This window comes from Macaca mulatta, chromosome 1, assembly GCF_049350105.2.
Source record: "Macaca mulatta isolate MMU2019108-1 chromosome 1, T2T-MMU8v2.0, whole genome shotgun sequence".
NCBI lineage: Eukaryota > Metazoa > Chordata > Mammalia > Primates > Cercopithecidae > Macaca > Macaca mulatta.
In genome coordinates this window covers 111,318,244-111,337,480 of record NC_133406.1, presented here as the reverse complement: position 1 = coordinate 111,337,480, position 19,237 = coordinate 111,318,244, and the positions used below count along the sequence as shown (strand labels likewise).

At 44.9% G+C, this 19,237-nt stretch overlaps 2 protein-coding genes and 2 long non-coding RNA genes across 4 annotated transcripts in view; 1 reads left to right on the top strand and 3 right to left on the bottom strand.

Annotated features, from left to right (window-relative positions):
* DAP3 (death associated protein 3) overlaps nucleotides 1-19,237 on the top strand; it is a 192,457-nt gene that overhangs the window by 79,200 nt on the left and 94,020 nt on the right. The gene's annotated exons all lie outside the window — the stretch shown is intronic.
* YY1AP1 (YY1 associated protein 1) overlaps nucleotides 1-19,237 on the bottom strand; it is a 76,021-nt gene that overhangs the window by 17,295 nt on the left and 39,489 nt on the right. The window contains 2 exon segments of the mRNA XM_077982570.1: nucleotides 14,081-14,504; nucleotides 18,059-18,501. Coding sequence (XP_077838696.1) covers nucleotides 14,081-14,504; nucleotides 18,059-18,501 — 867 coding nt within the window.
* LOC144330956 (uncharacterized) lies at nucleotides 264-13,431 on the bottom strand. Its single transcript, XR_013397691.1, has 3 exons — nucleotides 13,308-13,431; nucleotides 4,909-5,076; nucleotides 264-1,719 (listed from the first exon to the last, which is right to left on the bottom strand). It is a non-coding gene; the product is annotated as an uncharacterized LOC144330956 (long non-coding RNA).
* Nucleotides 7,517-10,910, bottom strand: LOC144330970 (uncharacterized). The gene is made up of 2 exons (XR_013397722.1): nucleotides 10,674-10,910; nucleotides 7,517-10,538 (listed from the first exon to the last, which is right to left on the bottom strand). It is a non-coding gene; the product is annotated as an uncharacterized LOC144330970 (long non-coding RNA).

The window sequence follows — 19,237 nt, the reverse complement described above, 5'->3', positions numbered from 1 at the left end:
CAGGCCACCAGAAGTCATCCTAGGGCCTTTCATCCATGCACCAAGAATGGCAAGACAGAGTGGGAAAAAGTAATTCAGTTGACAGAGGAAAAAAAGCCTTTTCCAGAAAAACAAGATTTATGAAGAGAAAAACATAAAGGACTTTTGAACATACCTGTAGGTTGGATACCTGAAGGGGTGGCCTGCCCCTCCACACCTGTGGGTGTTTCTCGTAAGGTGGAACGAGAGACTTGAGAAAAGAAATAAGACACAGAGACAAAGTATAGAGAAAGAAAAGCGGGGGCCCAGGGGACCGGCGCTCAGCTTACAGAGGACCCACGCCGGCCCCGGTCTCTGAGTTCCCTTAGTATTTATTGATAATTATCTTTACCATCTTAAAGACAGGGGAGTGGCAGGACAATAGGATCAAAGAAAAAAGAGGAAATCGGCAGTAAGACATATGAACAAAAACCTCTGTGACATGAATAAGTTCAAAGGACAATGCTGTGCCTTGAGATGCATATGCAAACATCTCCATAAACCTTTTGGCAGCATAGTTTCAGTCTATCACATGGGGAGAAACCTTAGACAATACCTAGCTTATCTAGGAACAAAGTCACACCCTGCACGCCCAAAATCCATTAAACCTTGAGTTACCACAGCACATGTCTCTTGCAAGGACAAGGTTGGGGGTAGGGTCACAGATTAACAGCATCTCAAATACAGAACAAAATGGAGTCTCTTATGTCTACTTCTTTCTATATAGACACAGTAACAGGCTGATCTCTTTCTTTTCCCCACATTTCCCCCTTTTCTTTTCAACAAAACCACCATTGTCATCATGACACCGAGATTACATACTTCACAAAGTAATAGAATATCACAAAGCAAGTGGAGGCAGGATGAGATCACAGGATGGTGTTAAAATTAAAATTTTTGGGCATGCATAGTCATGGATAACATCTTATCAGAAAACAGGGTTTGAGAGCAGACAACCTGTCTGACCAAAATTTATTAGGTGGGAATTTCCTCGTCCTAATAAGCCTGGGAGCGCTACAGGAGGCCGGGGCTTATTTCATCCCTTCGGCTTCAACCGTAAAAGGCGGCACGCCTCCAAGGGGGTCGTTTATAGGCCTACCCTCAGAGCGCATTCTCTTTCTCAGGGGTGTTCCTTGCTGAGAAAAAGAATTCAGTGATATTTCTCCTATTTGCATAATGAAAAGAGAAGAAATATGGCTCTGTTCCGTCCGGCTCACCGGCGGCCAGTTCAAGGTTGCCTCCCTTGTTCCCTGAACATTGCTGTTATCTTATTCTTTTTCCAAGATGCCCAGATTTCATATTGTTCAAACACACATGCTCCACAAACAATTTGTGCAGTTAAGGCAATCATCACAGGGTCCTGAGGTGACATATATCCTCCTCAGTTTACAAAGAAGATGATAGAATTAAGAGATTAAAGTAAAGACAGACATAAGAAATTACAAAAGTATTAATTTTGGAGAACTAATAAATGTCCATGAAATCTTCACATTTTATGTTTTTCTGCCGTGGCTTCAGCCAGTCCCTGCATTCAAGGTCCCTGACTTCCCGCAACGTTCTCCCTCCCTTTTCCTCTATATAAATGTGCCATGGTGATGAAGGCTTGTTCGTTAGTCAATGGTGCTCGATTGCAGTGTTTCCGTCTCCGTGGAGGCGCTTTTCTTTGCATCTCCGATGGGTTCATTGTAGAACTTCAAATGTCTAGTGGGTATCCAAACAGGAAGCTGATTTTCTCCTGGTGAAACACAAGCAAAACCTCTTCCCCAGGTTATCACCTTCCCTATTTCCCATGTCTTATTTTTGTTGTCTTTCCACCAAATCAGTTTTCCTTCCTGTGGACTGTTCTTTTTACCAGTAAGATGTTGTTCTGCAGAAGTAGTAGTCTGATTTCTATAAATGTTTAAAAAATTTAAAGTATAGAGTGCTAGATTAAGCTGCATCTGAGGAGTGGTACACTCCTTACTGTCTCCCCCTTTTTTTTGTTTAACTAACTGAGTTTCGAGTGTTCTATTAGTTCTTTCAACTATGGCCTGTCCTTGGGAATTATAAGGAATTCCTGTTGTATGTGTAATATTCCACTGATTTAAGAATTTTTGGAAAGCTTTACTACAATAACCTGGTCCATTGTCAGTTTTAATTTTTTCTGGAACTCCCATTACAGCAAAACAAGATAATAAATGTTTTTTAACATGGGAAGTACTTTCTTGATTATCTGGTCCTAAACAATGTAAAATCATTGTACTTTCGTACACTTCTGAAGCTGTGCCTACGCCGACAAGTCTTGTAACAGCCTTTTGTTTAGGCCAATTTTTTGGCCACTGATTTAAAGCAATGACAGAGACATCTGCTCCAGTGTCTACCAACCCTTCAAACTGTTTTCCTTGAATAATGGCCTTACACACAGGTCTGCTCTCAGAGACCAGATTTGCCCAGTATGCAGCCTTTCCTGTCGGATCAGTGCTTCCGAACCCTCCTGTTCTTTTTATCTCACTGTTTTCAACTTTAATGTAAGGTAGGAGTAATAATTGAGCAATCTTGTCTCCTGGACTGGCACTCCAAGGAATTGAGGAACTAATAACCAATTGAATTTCACCTTTATAGTCTGAATCAACCACACCAGTATGAATTTGAACTCCTTTTAGACTTAAACTTGATCTTCCTAAGATTAGTCCTACAGTCCCCTCAGGCAATGGGCCATATACCCCTGTGGGGATTTTTTGAGGAGGCTCCCCTGGAAGCAGAGAGACTGCTTGTATGGCGCATAAATCTACTGCTGCACTGCCGCTTGTGGCGGGGGATAATTGCTGTATTGTGATAACTGGCTTATTCCCTGAGACACTTGTGGCAGTGGGGGTTGTTGTTCCTGAAAACCCTGAGGAACAAAGGGCTGAATTTGGAATGCCCCAGTTTGTTGCGGGGCCTGAGGCTGGCCCCTCCTCTCGTTTCCCGACAGTGGTTGCCCATTTTTATCAAATTTAGAACGACATTGATTACCCCAATGTTTTCCCTTTTTACATCTTGGACATAGGCCAGGTGGCTCTTTACCTGTTGTTGTAGTAGCTTGAGTAGATACATTTTGTTTATTTGAGACTAGGCAATTCTTTTTTTGATGACCAATTTGACCACAATTATAACATCTTCCCCCAAATGTTCTAACCTGTCCTCCTAAAGCGACTCCTGTGATTGCTTGAGCCATAAGCATAGCTTTATGCATAGCTCCTCCAATTCCATCACAGGCCTTAACGTACTCTGAGATTACATCTGATCCTGCGGGAACCCTTCCTTTTAATGGCTTAATGGCTGATTGACAATCAGGATTGGCGTTTTCATATGCCATCAACTCCACTATGACCTTACGGGCATTCTCATCGGTAATTGACTTTTGAGCAGCATCTTGAAGTCTTGCTACAAAATCAGGGTAGGGCTCTTTAGAGCCTTGTCTTATTGTATTAAAGGAGGGGCAGGCGGTTCCTGGGTCTTGGATTTTCTCCCAGGCCCTAAGGCAGATAGCCCTGATTTGCTCAATGGCTTCATTTGGCATTATTACTTGTTGGTCAACAGTGCTCCAATTTTGACCTATTCCTAATAGTTGATCTGCATCTATGTCAATTGGAGGATTGGCAGTCCTATTTTTTCGGACCTGTACTTGTGCCCCATCAATCCACCAAGTCTTAAATTGTAAAAATTGAGAGGGTGAGAGTGAGGATTTTGCCAGAATCTCCCAATCATAAGGAATGAGTCTATGTCCATGAGCAATGGAATCTAATAATGTTCTCATGTAAGGAGAGTTGGGTCCATACTGTTTTACTCCTTCTTTCATTTCTTTTAGCATTTTTATAGAAAAGGACTTATATCTGGCTTCAGCTACGGGACGCTCTCCCTCTTGGGCCCCTTCTCCAGGTGGTCTTGCTTCTAATATTACTGGGAATTGCCACGCCTCAATATCTCCTTGTTTTCTTGCCTCATCAATAATTTTATGTAACGCACTACCCTGTGTACTAGGCAGTGCTGTAGGATTAAGTCTCATGGTGGGCAGTTGAGGATATGGTACCCTGCCCTGTGGCACTGGAAATGTTCCTGGCTGTCCACACAGATTTTCTGGGGGCAACCGATACCGCAGTTCGGCTGGCAGCCAGTATTGATAGGCTACTGGCGGCTGGGTCTTATCTTCTACCGGCTGATATTGTGGACACTGCATTTGGAATGGCATTGCCATGACAGAAACTCTATCTTTTTCTATTTGATCTTCTTTTGGAGTTTGTACTTGTTTAACCTGCATTTGAGGTTGTAAAGTTACAGGCATTTGAGCTGCTGGAAAAGCAGTTGGCCATCGTGGTTTAGACTCTGATGGCTCTGCTAATTCTGGATTTTTTTCTTCTAATTTTAACGTTTCAGGATACACTACCTCCTGTAATTGATTATTGTCAACATTTTGCGTTGACCGAGCCATAGCCGGCTCTGATACACATTCACAGTGTGAACTTTCCTTTCCTTTCTGGGATTCTATCCTTGCCTCTTTTTCACAATCTACTGCACAGCTTTTAGGGACATCAGAAATTGGAACGCTATCTTCTTCTGTTTGAAATGGTTCTAAAGCTACTTTAATAATGACCCAATCATTCCATACTGTGAGCGGAATGATTTTACCTTCCCTACTTGCTTGTTTTAATTCTTTGCCAATTTTTTCCCAATCTTTTAGATCTAAAGTTCCCTGTTCCGGAAACCATGGACAAAACTGCTCTATTGTTTGAAATAGCGTAATTAGATTTTTGGTAGAGACTTTAACTCCCCGTCTTTTTAAGAGAATTTTAATAAAGCCGCGATAAGAGGCATATTTACTCTTAGTTTGCCCCATTGTTACCCTAGGTTCTTCCGAGCGCACAAGCTTACCGCAAGGCTGACTGTAGATGTACTCGGGAGTCTCTCGTCGACTTGTCCTCAATGACCACGCTCCAGCGTACCTTCACCTTAGAGAAAAGCTTCCACGTTGGGCACCAGATGAAGGGGTGGCCTGCCCCTCCACACCTGTGGGTGTTTCTCGTAAGGTGGAACGAGAGACTTGAGAAAAGAAATAAGACACAGAGACAAAGTATAGAGAAAGAAAAGCGAGGGCCCAGGGGACCGGCGCTCAGCTTACAGAGGACCCACGCTGGCTCTGGTCTCTGAGTTCCCTTAGTATTTATTGATAATTATCTTTACCATCTTAAAGACAGGGGAGTGGCAGGACAATAGGATCAAAGAAAAAAGAGGAAATTGGCAGTAAGACATATGAACAAAAACCTCTGTGACATGAATAAGTTCAAAGGACAATGCTGTGCCTTGAGATGCATATGCAAACATCTCCATAAACCTTTTGGCAGCATAGTTTCAGTCTATCACATGGGGAGAAACCTTAGACAATACCTAGCTTATCTAGGAACAAAGTCACACCCTGCATGCCCAAAATCCATTAAACCTTGAGTTACCACAGCACATGTCTCTTGCAAGGACAAGGTTGGGGGTAGGGTCACAGATTAACAGCATCTCAAATACAGAACAAAATGGAGTCTCTTATGTCTACTTCTTTCTATATAGACACAGTAACAGGCTGATCTCTTTCTTTTCCCCACAATACCCAGTGTCAATTAAGCTGAGTGCTCTTCATGAAAATCCTTTTCATTAAACAAAACTTTACAGAGAATATAAACAGTGATCCTTATCATTTCTTTCTTTCTTTTTTTTTTTTTTGAAATGGAGTCTCACTCTGTTGCCCAGGCTGGAGTGCAGTGGCACCATCTCAGCTCACTGCAAGCTCCGCCACCTGGGTTCACACCATTCTCCTGCCTCAGCGTCCCGAGTAGCTGGGACTACAGGTGCTCGCCACCATGTCTGGCTAAGTTTTTGTATTTTTAGTAGAGAGGGAGTTTCACCATGTTAGCCAGAATGGTCTCAATCTCCTGACATCGTGATCCACCCGCCTCGGCCTCCCAAAGTGCTGGGATTACAGGCATGAGCCACTGCGCCCAGCCAATCCTTATCATTTCTTTTACTGGTTTGTACCACTATCTGTTCACAATCATGTTCAGGTTCTCCAATTTCCTGTGGGAGAAAGTGGTTGGGTTCAGGCAAGGGTAGGTTTTCAACTGGACTGCAGATTCCTCTAGCAGCAAAGCTTGATTTTTGATAAGGCAATTTTTCTGTTAGACAGAGACTTCCCTTAGAGGACAGCAGTCCTGCTATACTATGTGGGGTGCAAACAGTTAAATTATTCCCCGTGTTTAACCCAGTGGCTTCTGGCACCAGCAAAGCCACTGCTGCAACTGCTTGCCACCAGGCTAAGTTCCTTGCTTAGGTAAACCACTGGCTGTTGAGCTGGACCTTGAGCCTTAGTTAAAACTCCCAGGGCCATTCCCTTCCTTTGTAATACATAGAAATTAAATGCCCTCCCTATGAGAAGACTGAGGAATGGTGCATTAAGTAAAACTTGCTTTAACTGGTTAAAGGCTTTTGAGTTTTAGGTTCCCAAGTTAGGGAGTGAGTTTTAGCTGCTTGAGTTACTTTTGTGAGGTGGTATAAAGGGAAAGCTATCTCACCATACCCAGGTACCCACAGTCTGCAAAATCCAGTAATGCCTAAGAATACCCTTAACTGTTAAAGGAAATGGGCTTAATCCTTTCCTTACCTGGTGCTCTATTCCCTTCTGATAAGACCAGACTCAGGTACTTCACTGAAGTTTGACAAAGCTGAGCTTTAGATTTTGAGACCCTATATTCCCTTTCAGCTATGAAATTGAGGAGAGCCTTAGTACCTTCCTGAGACCTCCTTGGTTGGGGCACAGAGGAGAGTGTCTTTACATACTGCAAAGTATCAACTTGAGGGTGACAAAAACTAGAAAGATCTTTGGACAGGGCCTGTTTCAGCAACTTGCATCTGCTATCAGGGGCTGCCCGAGTAATGAACCTGTTCTTTATTGAATTGAGAGACAGGAAGGTGTGTTTCATTAAAGCTTTTTACATCCTTTCCAAAAAGGCTGAGAGATTTTCATTTGGTTTCTGATTCAACAAGGACAGTTTTGAGTAATTAAGAGTTTTGGTTCTGATTCTTTGCAAGCCTTAAAAGGCTTGCACATCAGAAAGTGTTTTCTTTTCCACTCATCTATAGGATCACCAGGACTCCAATTAGAGTTTTGTTTTGTTTTGTTTTCAGAGTTTTGCTCTTGTTACCCAAGCTGGAGTGCAATGGCCCGATTTCATCTCACTGCAACTGCTGCCTCCCGGGTTCAAGTAACTCTCCTGCCTCAGCCTCCTGAGTAGCTGGGATTACAGGCATGCACCACCATGCCCAGCTAATTTTGTATTTTTAGTAGAGACGGGGTCTCTCCAAGATGGTCAGGCTGGTCTCAAACTCCCAACTTCAGGTGATCCACCTGCCTCAGCCTCCCAAAGTGCTGAAATTACAGGCATGAGCCACCGTGCCTGGCACCAATTAGGGTTTTAAAGGGGCATAGTTTCTCTTCCTATTGGGAAAGTGGATTTTGTCTCTTTTTTACCCCATTTCCCCTTTTGATTGGGTTTTTCTTTTGACTGGTTATAGGAGACATGCTGTTCATCTCTGAATATTCCTGCTGCCTGTAGGGCTTCCTGTTTCTCTGCAACAGTTAGGGTATGGCATAAAAGTAGCATAGCATCTCTCCACGTAAGATCAAACACTTGGGTTAGATTTTAGAAAGCCTCTATATATCTATGAAGGTCATCAGAGAACTTGCCTGGGTATCCCATTATTTGTCTAAGGTCCTGAAATGAGAAGGGAACTTGAAACCTAGTAGCACCATGTCCATTCAGCATTTCCTGCAAAGGCAACAGTGAAGTTGGTGGCTTTTTGGGTAGCACAGCTGGAGGGGCTGATGATATGGCTATTGGGGGGCCCAGATAAGGGAGGCAGTTAGGGCACTGAGAAGTTGCATTAGAGGGTTCCTCAAGGGTTTGCCTCTCTGACTTTGGGGAATTATATTCTGTAGGCTTGCCTGATATGGCTGCTAAGAGGGAAGGGTTAATTTTACAACACTTACAAAGATGTGGGTTGTCTCACAGGGCAAAATAAGATATAGTTGTTGGATAGTATTGAAATTAATGCTTCCCTGAGGAGGCCAGACCTCCTGTGTGTAAGATGGCCATGCCCTTGTGCAATAGAATATAAGTTGTTTTTTCTTCAGTCTCACAATCAAAGGAGTTCCAGTGTTTCAGCATGCACTAGAGGAGAGTGCAGATTGCAGATGGTTTGTTATTGGGGGAACTTGCCCCCAGTATTTCAATGTAGGTTCTTTCTATTTTCCATAAGTGTTGGCCAGCTGAGAAATAAAGAGAAAGAGTACAAAGAGAGAAATTTTAGCTGGGCCTCTGGGAGTGACACCATATATCAGTAGGACAGTGATGCCCACCTGAGCTGCAAAACCAGCAGGTTTTTATTAAGGACTTCAAAAGGGGAGGGGGTGTACGAACAGGGAGTAGGTCACAAAGATCACATGCTTCAAAGGGCAAAAAGGAGAACAAAGATCACATACTTCTGAGGCCAATAAAGATCACAAGGCAAAGGGCAAAGCAAAGATCACGAGGCAAAGGGCAAAATCAAAAACTCCTGATAAGGGTCTATGTTCAGCTGTGCATGTATTGTCTTGATAAACATCTTAAACAACATAAAATAGGGTTTGACAGCAGAGAACCGGTCTGACCTCAAATTTACCAGGGCGGAGTTTTTCCCTACCCTAATAAGCCTGAGGGTACTGCAGGAGACCAGGGCATATTTCAGTCCTTATCTCAACCGCATAAGACAGACACTCCCAGAGCGGCCGTTTATAGACCTCCCGCAGGAATGCATTCCTTCCCCAGAGTATTCATTATTAATATTCCTTGCTGGGAAAATAATTTAGCGATATCTTCCCTACTTGCATGTCGGTTTATAGGCTCTCCGCAAGAAGAAAAATATGGCTCTATTCTGCCTGACCCCGCAGGCAGTCAGACCTTATGGTTGTCTTCCCTTGTTCCCTAAAATCACTGTTATTCTGTTCTTTTTCAAGGTGCACTGATTTCATATTGTTCAAACACACGTTTTACAATCAATTTGTACAGTTAATGCAATCATCACAGTGGTCCTGAGGTGACGTACATCCTCAGCTTACGAAGATAATAGGATTGAGATTAAAATAAAGACAGGCGTAAGAAATTATGAAAGTATCATTAAGGAAGTGATAAATGCCCATGAAATCTTCACAATTTATGTTCTTCTGCCACGGCTCCAGCCAGCCCCTCCGTTTGGGGTCCCTGACTTCCCACAACAGTTTGTTACCCATCTAGAAAGAGAAGGGATATAAGGCATCCCTCACTCCCTTTCCTGCTTTTGGTATGACCAAGGATGGAGGGAAAGGGAGGCATGGGATCCCCCTTCTCCTCCTTCCTTCGCATCCTCTGGGTCCTGGCTATTATCATAGATGCTACCCATGAATGGAAGCATGACCTTCACCCATGCATCCAGAGGAGCTGGTCAGCAGAACTATTCACGCTCACCTGCACAAAGCCCTAGCTGTCCACCCTGTTGGTTTCCTAGACCAACTCAGCCCAAAAGGCTCCCAAGGTACCCCAGAGTCTCTGTAATGGAGAACGTGTCCTAATACTACCTCTGGCTTCCCTTGCTATGGCCCCAGAGAAACATCAGAATTCCAGAGAATGGGATAGATTGACTTCCAAACATAAAATCCCTTTTTGTTTGAATCCCATCCCAGTGTTGTTGGATGCAGAACAGGTGCCTCAAAAAAACGTAAGGATTGAATGGCTGTCCTTCCTTTGAGGGGACAGTATTGAGGCTAATTCTGTCTTGCCAGAATGGCTTCCTCCTGGGTGCTGGAAGTGTAGTTTTCCTGTCTACAAATAGGGCATGGGGCCTGATCACTGATAATGGGACACAAGAGGGAAAATAATTGAGGAACTGTAAGTTTTGGACAAAGAGTTAACAAGGCTCCCCACAAAGAAAAATCATATTCCACTATGTGGCACTGTAGGATTAGAAATGCTTGGGAAAACCTGATTCCAAATTCTTTCAGACAATAGTTATAAAGAGAGGTTTGGGGTTTGACAGGCTGTCCTCACAGTATGCCTCCCAGCAGAAGAAAATTAACTTGTTTTATGGAAAGGCGGTCTAGTTCTCCTGGACAGTGCTGGCTTCTCACATGGGTAAAGAAACAGCCTAATAAAGTGGGGGATAGTTTCTTGGGGAGAAATAACCCCCTTCCAACTGAGTGCTATCACTGGGAGATAAATAGGTGTTCAGATCCAGGTCTTGGAATACCCCTATTTCAAGGAAACCACAGAGACAATTCATTGAATTACAGTACTAATTACTAAGGCACCAACTGACTCTATCAAGCAAGATTATATTCCTAGACTGTAAAAACACCCGCAACATTGCATACAAAGAAGGGATAGGATGGCTGGCATGGTGCCTCACATCTGTAATCCTAGCACTTTGGGAGGCTGAGGTGGGTGAATCACCTGAGGTCAGGAGTTCTAGACCAGCCTGGCCAACGTGGCAAAACCCCGTCTCTACTAAAAATACAAAAATTGACCAGGCATGGTGGCTCACGCCTATAATCCCAGCACTTTAGGGGGCCGAGGTGGGCTGATCACCTGAGGTTGGGAGTTCGAGATCAGTCTGACCAACTTGGAGAAACCCCGTCTATACTAAAAATACAAAATTAGCCAGGCATGGTGGCGCATGCCTGAAATCCCAGCTACTCCGGAGGCTGAGGCAGGAGAATCACTTGAACCCAGGAAGCAGAGGTTGTGGTGAGCTGAGATTATGCCACTGCACTCTGGCCTGGGCAACAAGAGCAAAACTCTGTGTCAAAAAAAAAAAAAAAAAATTAGCCGGGCATGGTGGTGCATACCTGTAATCCCAGCTACTCAGGAGGCTGAGGCAGGAGAATTGCTTGAACCTAGGGAGTGGAGGTTGCAGTGAGCCGAAATTGTGCCACTTCACTCCAGCCTGGGTGAAAGAGTGAAACTCCGTCTCAAAACAAAAAGAAAAACAAAGAAGGGATAGGAGACATGATAGCCATGAAAAGAAAGGAGGAAAATAATGCAATAGAAAAAGACTGGAAGACCTTGTGCTGATGCCCTGACAGGTTGTCAGGGACCAGAGTTAGGTCAAGGACCTTCAGGTAACACCGATGTGTAGCCTCAGCCAGGAACCTTCAGTTGCTCTAGGACCTCCTTCCAATTCCACATGCTGGCTAGGCCCTCTGTGAAAGGAAACTGAATTGGAACAGAGCCAAATTCCCAACACCCAAGGGCAAATGGGGATGGCCAAAGTCCTCTCCAGCAAGCCTGTCTGCTGAGTCTTAAGGCTGGCAGCCATGCTAACTTTTAAAATGGCTGACAGGAGGCCAGTGTTTTGTTTGCTTTTGGGAGACAAAACTGAGGACAAGAAGCCTTGGAAAGTAAAGAGTTAAAGGTCCGTTCCTATTCATCCTTCTGATTAATCCCTATATTCCCAGCCAATGCTCCAGAATATGTTGTAGTCTTGCCAATGCACCAAGATGTAGCAGTCTCTTGTTGTCTGAGATAGTACTTGGAGTTATTCGTCTCATGTTCAAGAACATAAAGGTGTATGGTAACAAGGGTGAGGTTGGAGCAAAAGTCTAATAAGTTGAAGAAGAAAGCTCTCTGCAGTGGAGAAGAGGACTCGAATGTGTTGCCCACTATGAGGCTGGTGTCTGGGGTTTTTACAGACTAGGAAGGGGAAGGAATATGCTTAGTCTGTTGGCTGTCTTACAGAAAGCATGATTTAGCTTATCCCAGGACCAGTCAGGAGCTGAAGTGAAGATTTATAAGGGCTACTCAGCTTGGCCCAGGACCTTTCAGTAGCTGAAGTGAAAGCTTGGCCTGGGACCTTCGCCTGGGACCAATCAGGACCTGAAGAGATGATTCATAGAGGTCAGGCTCACAGTCCAAAATTGAAAGGAAAGTGCCCATCAGAACCCACCAGAGCCCACTGTGTTCGTGCCCACAAAAGGAGAAACATTCTCCTGGGAGCCCACTGATTATACAAAGGAAAAAGGCATTTCTATGTCTGGCCTTGTTCCCTTATCTGAGAGAGAGGTTTGTGCAAGTTTTTATAAGTGGGCTGGAGGTTCTCCTATCTGTGTAGTTGTGGGCATGTATCCAGATACAACCCCCTGTGCTAGTTCCCTTACTGGTGCCTGCAGTTGGATTTTTTTTTTCCAGACTGCTTTTTATGTTATGTGAAGATGAGGCATTTAACCCATGGGTTGGGGGCTCTCAGGGGACCCCTCCCTTGCTGTCTACCTGAAGCAAGCTAGCCTTTCAGTGGTGGGTACTAACAATAAGCATACTTACGATTGAACTCTAATTCTCCTGTGGTTCTCTCACAGAGATCTTTAGCCAGAAAAACTAAAGCAGAGGCGTACAAAGGCTGTACCCTGAAAAACAGACTTTATTTTTTAAAACACCTCCCTTGAAGGAGAAGCAGCCATAGTCATAGAGACTGGCAGTAACAGGAAGCAACATTTCCCTACCCTGGTCAGACAAGCTTGGGCAAAAGCCAAGTCCTTCTGCTCCCTGAGGGGATCTTGCTCAAGAATGTCCTCATCATACTGCAACAGCAGCTTGTAGGTGTCCTTGCTGGCCCAACCCCAACTTCCCCACTTGTTGCAAGCTCTATGATTGTTTCAGCTTTTTCCAGCAGCTTTGATGCTGTCTCCTTGTAGCACACATGAAAAACATTGTTTCTGCGTCCCTGCAACACCTGATCTTCCCGTTCCACCACATGCACCACCCAAGCCAAATCCTATTCAATATTATGGAGCAAGTCAAGGAAAAAGTTGTTGGGAAAATGGTATGAGAAGTAAGTCTGTCAAGTCAGCTCTACGCAGAGTCTGCAGTGTAACTGCCTTAATTGAGATGACGAGATAATCAGCTACTTCATATTGAGAAAGGAAGTCTAAAGAGCAAGTGTGGCTTCTGTAGCGCTCTTGAGAGACTATGTCTGGATGAGGAACAAGCAGTATATTCTGAAATAAACATGAGTCTTAGCCCCACACATGACAGATGAGCTAAGAACCAGTACAAGAAAGTGAACCAGGCTGGGTGCGGTGGCTCACGCCTGTAATCCCAGCACTTTGGGAGGCCGAGGGGTACAGATTATCTGACGTCAGTAGTTTGAGAACAGCCTGGCCAACATGGTGAAACCCCATCCCTACTAAAGAAATACAAAAATAAATCTAGCATGGTGGTGCTCACCTGTAATCCCAGCTACCCAGGAGGCTGAGGCAGGAGAATCTATTGAAGCTAGGAGGTGGAGGTTGCAGAGAGCCAAGATTGTGCCATTGCACTCCAGCCTGAGCAACGAGAGTGAAACTCCGTCTCAAAACAAAACAAAACAAAACTTAACCAGATGTGGTGGTGGGCTCCTGTAATCCCAGCTACTCGTGAGGCTGAGGCAGGAGAATTTCTTGAGTCTGGGAGACAGAGGTTGCAGTGAGCCGAGATCGTGCCATTGCACTCCAGGCTGGGTGACAGAGTGAGACTCCATCTCAAAAAAAAAAAAAAGAGAAAAAAGAAAGAAAGGAAGAAAGAAAGGAAGGAGGGAGGGAGGGAGGGAGGGAGGGAAGGAAGGAAGGAAGAAAGGAAGAAAGTAAACGAAGCTAATACAAATCTAACAACGGATGAGAATCAAATTAAAGATTTTTGAGGCCAGGCACGGTGGCTCAAGCCTGTAATCCCTGCACTTTGGGAGGCCGAGACGGGCGGATCACAAGGTCAGGAGATCGAGACCATCCTGGCTAACACGGTGAAACCCCGTCTCTACTAAAAAAAAAATACAAAAAAACTAGCCGGGCGAGGTGGCGGGCGCCTGTAGTCCCAGCTATTCGGGAGGCTGAGGCAGGAGAATGGCGTGAACCCGGGAGGCGGAGCTTGCAGTGAGCTGAGATCCGGCCACTGCACTCCAGCCTGGGCGACAGCGCAAGACTCCGTCTCAAAAAAAAAAACAAAAAACAAAAAAAAACTCTCACCCCCACTGACCCCCAGTGGAGGGACACCTGGAACTGTCTGTAAGACAGTGGCTGGCTGGATCAGGTGAGGAATCTGGACCACCATTTCGCTTGGAGCGGCTTCTGAATGAGTTGATTGGGCTGGTGTTTTCCCAGGGTTGAAGCTAGGCTGGAGAGAGGGGTTTGGTTGGATAAGGAGGGGCTTCAAGACTGATGAACGCTTCTGTCTCCAAGCCTTTCTGGGGAAACGGTTGGCAACTGGCTTCAGTTTCAGGACCACACCCTTAGGCAATAGCAGTGGGTACCGAGTTTCACTCTCCAACTCCAAATTGTCTTTTTCTAGGCTTCGATCTGAGTTGATCTCAGTGGTTCCAGTCACATGTCCTACCTCTCTAGCACCATCAGCCATGTGCCGCAGTTCTTCCTGGATGGATGGCAGACTGGCCTATTGGAAACAAGAACACTCTGATCCAGCATATGTCAGAATTTGGGAAAAAGAAGCTTGGCACAGTCACTCACGCCTGTAATCCCAGAACTTTGGGAGGCTGAAGTGGGCAGATCACTTGAGGTCAGGAGTTCAGGACGAGCCTGACCAACATGGTGAAACCCCATCTCTACTAAAAATGCAAAAATTAGCTGGGTGTGGTGGCATGTGCCTGGAATCCCAGCTACTCGGGAGGCGGAGGCAGGAGAATCACTTGAACCTGGGAGGCACAGGTTGCGAGGACCCAAGATTGCACCATATACTGGGTGGACAGAGCAAAACTCTGTCTCAAAACAAAACAAAACAACAACAACAAATTTGGGAAAAACAATTGGGCTTTCTAGGTTTTAGGGACCTGAGACAAGCTCAAGGCATCTTTCCAAGAAGGAACTCCGCATATCAAATCTACAAAGACCACATTCCAATTATATACTTTAGAAACTCTTCTCTGAATTTCCTTTAGGAAATGATTATTTTACCTATTATTTTGAAAATGTTGTAGAATCACCCGGAGAAGGGCAGAAAAGTAAGGGAAGAAAGGTGAATGAGGAAGATTTCTGAAGTCCTAGTTCTACAACTAAAGCATTAGTCAATTAAGGAAGCCCTTTATATTCTCTCAGAACTTTCAGTGACCTTCTGCCTCCCACAGACTTTGAGGAAGAGGGTTGTACCTTTAACCAGAATGGGAGCCGGTGTTCTTCTCTGTCTATAGGTAGCTTCCACTGATGTGGCTGGATCTCTTCACAGCATTTTACTAAGACTGGCAGCTGTTTGGTCTTCTTATAAAACTTAACATGATTGGGAGGCCAAGACGGGTGGATCACGAGGTCAGGAGATCGAGACCATCCTGGCTAACACGGTGAAACCCCGTCTCTACTAAAAAATACAAAAAAAACTAGCCGGGCGAGGTGGCGGGCGCCTGTAGTCCCAGCTACTTGGGAGGCTGAGGCAGGAGAATGGCGTGGACCCGGGAGGCAGAGCTTGCAGTGAGCTGAGATCCGGCCACTGTACTGCAGCCTGGGAGACAGAGTGAGACTCTGTCTCAAAAAAAAAAAAAAACCAAACAAAAAACTTTACATGGAAAAAATATGCATGAGTTACATTCCTTCTGGAAACACTGTCATCTGTCAGGCTGGTGAATGGGGTGGGTGGTGGATTGAGACACACACACACACACACAAAACCACATACACAAACATCCATGAACACACATATATAAATAGCATATGCTGAATACTTGTACATTTCAAATTAAACTAATCTCTATTTAAAGATTTTACAATTATTCAATATTTTCTAACTGATGATCTCCATCTGGTTGCCAGGACGGGGAGAGTTTAGGTCACAGAGAGAAAAGGAAGCAGATGCTCAGAGCAATCTTATGTAAGATTTGCTCCTGCTCAACAGCTACAAAGACAGCATCGTAATCTATACCTTGGACACATGAAAACTTCCTTTTAAGCAAATGACGGTGTGAAAGGCATTAGAAGAGAAGGGGAAAAAAAAGAGAGAGCCTGAGAAAGTTCAATTTTAAGAGTAAACAAAGGCTAGGTGCCGTGGCTCACGCCTGTAATCCCAGCACTTTTGGAGGTGGGCAGATTACCTAAGGTCAGGAGTTCAAGACCAGCTTGGCCAACATGGCAAAACCCCTATCCCTACAAAAATACAAAAATTAGCCAGGCATGGTGGCACGCGCCTGTAATCCCAGTTACTCAGGGGGCTGAGGCAGGAGAATTGCTTGAACCTGGGAGGTGGAGGTTGCAGTGAGCTGAGATCAGAGATCGTGCCACTGCACTCCAGCCTGGGTAACAGAGTGAGACTCCGTCTCAAAAAAAAAAAAAAAAAAAAAAAAAAAAAGAATAGACTGGGCACAGTGGCTCATGCCTATAATCTCAGCACTTTGGGAGGCCGAGGCGGGCGGATCACGAGGTCAGGAGTTTGAGACCAGCCTGGCCAACATGGCAAAACCCCTATCCCTACAAAAATACAAAAATTAGCCAGGCATGGTGGCATGCACCTGTAATCCTAGTTACTCAGGGGGCTGAGGCAGGAGAATTGCTTGACCTGGGAGGTGGAGGTTACAGTGAGCTGAGATCAGAGATCGTGCCACTCTAGCCTGGGTGACAGAGCGAGACTCTGTCTCAAAAAAAAAAATAGGCTGGGCGCGGTGGCTCACGTCTATAATCTCAGCACTTTGGGAGGCTGTGGCCGGCGGATCACGAGGTCAGGAGATCGAGACCATCCTGGCTAACACGATGAAACCCCATCTCTACTAAAAAATGCAAAAAATTAGCGAGGCTTGGTGGCGGGTGCCTGTAGTCCCAGCTGCTCGGGAGGCTGAGGCAAGAGAATGGTGTGAACCTGGGAGGCGGAGCTTGCAGTGAGCTGAGATGCCGCCACTGCACTCCAGCCTTGGGGACAGAGCGAGACTCCGTCTCAAAAAAAAAACAAAAAACAATAAAATAAAATAAATGAAGATGAGAATTGAACTAAAACCATTGACAATAAGCATCTGCTCATCCAACATATACATAATGCTTTCTATGTCCTAGGCACTGTGCTAAAAGCTAAGCACTTCTTCTCTACCCTGAAAATATACCCTGAAAATAGTTTTCTTTTGCCTTAGCCCATATTTATGTGCCTCTTTTTTTTTTTTTCTTGCCATAGAGTCTCACTCCATCACCCAAGCTAAACTAGAGTGCAGCGGTGCAATCTTGGCACACTGCAACCTCTGCCTCCTGGGTTCAAGGGATTTTCATGCCTCAGCCTCCTGAATGGCTGAAATTATAGGAGCATGCTACCATACCTGGCTAATTTTTGTATTTTTAGTAGTCAGCGTTTCACCATGTTGGCCAGGCTGGTCTCAAACTCCTGACCTTGTGTCGTGATCCGCCCACCTCGGCCTCCCAAAGTTCTGGGACTACAGGTGTGAGCCACCAAGTCTGGCCTATTTACTATTTTTTTTTTTTTGAAACGGAGTTTTGCTCTTGTTGCCCAGGCTGGAGTGCAATGGCCCAATCTTGGCTCACTGCAACCTCCACCTCCCAGGTTCAAGCAATTCTCCTGCCTCAGCCTCCCAAGTAGCTGGGATTACAGGCATGCACAACCATGTCCGGCTAATTTTGTATTTTTGGTAGAGACAGGGTTTCTCCATGTTGGTCAGGCTGGTCTCAAACTCCCAATCTCAGGTGATCCGCTGGCCTCGGCCTCCCAAAATGCTGGGATTACAGGCATGAGCCACCGCACCCGGCCCTATTTACTATTTTTTAAGGCATTTAAAGTGTGGTCAGGTGATTGAATTGAATGTGTAAATGAGTTTAATATAATCAGTAAAATTTCACCCTTTCCATCTCATTTCACCTCAACCCCACAATCATGTCCCATAATGCATTCACAAATCAAATACAAGTGATTTTAGGCCTATCTATAGTGCAGCAAGCAAGCAGGTGGCATATCAATAAATTAAACATATTACTGAGTCCACAAACTACTTGAGAATATTCTCCAGCTCTCACCTGGAGTTCTGGGACAGAAAACACAGATTCCTCAGAAGCTGATGACATTTCATCTTCCTCATCTTGGGTGAGGTCATCAAAGTCCTCTTCTTCTGGTCCATCTTTCTCTCCTCCAGTTTCTGGTCCAACTGGGGTCCCCACTGACTGACCATCAACACTGGATGAGTCTTTGGGCTTCCCTGGTGGGCTGCTAAGCCTCACTCCAGGATCCATGGAGGATGAAGCATTATTTGGTGATCCTTTGCTCTCATCTCCCCCCCGTTTCCTTCATTGGGGGTTCTTGAGAAGAAGAAGGGGTTTTGTTGGCTGACTCCTCTCTTCTTCCTTCTGTAAGATTGTCTGTTTCTTTACCTCTCTAGCACTGCTCAGCTCCTCACTTGGGGAGCCAGTGTCTAATTCCACAGTGTGTTCTTTCTTGATGTCATCACAAATATCATGCTCAGAGTGTTACCAGTGGAGGGTCTTGATTACAAGTTGTCCAGGTTCTTGGCATATTGAACAGAGAATTGAAGAAAATGCACAAGCAAAGCAACAAATGAATGAAACAATGAAAGCACAGATTTACTGAAGTGAAAGTACATTCCACAGAGCAGAAGCAGGCTTGGGCAAGTGGCTCAAGCACCCCAGTTGCAAAATCTGGGGTTTAAGTACCCTTTAGAGGTTTCCTATTGGTTACACCCTTTGTAAATGAAGATGTGGCCCATGACCAATTGGAGGCTGAAGTGAAGTTACACCCTATGCAAATGAAGATTTGGCCTGTGACCAATCAGAGGCTAAAGTGAAGGCTCCCTGTCTCCAGACCCTATTATCCTGCCTCATTCCCCCTTGAGAGACATAATATCCATAAATATTTATAGGAGGCAGAGGGACTGACAGTCTTTCTTCTGTAACTGCTTCATGATGTTTGGGACACAGTCCCTACCTACTGGGGACCATGGAACTCTCACCCTGCTCTGTCTAGTGGAGACAGGATGACTTCTTGATGGCTGGGGCTGGCATCATTACCTGGATAGAAGCCCTGCTGCATGACCATTTGAAGCTTAATGGCCTCTAGGTGAGACAAAATACATTTGGTTAAAAGATTTAACAAACATGTCCAAAACATGGTCAATGAAAGTATAATTGTTAATAATGTGCCAGCTAAGGGAAGTAGCCATGAAGCCCAACTTAGTGCCCTTG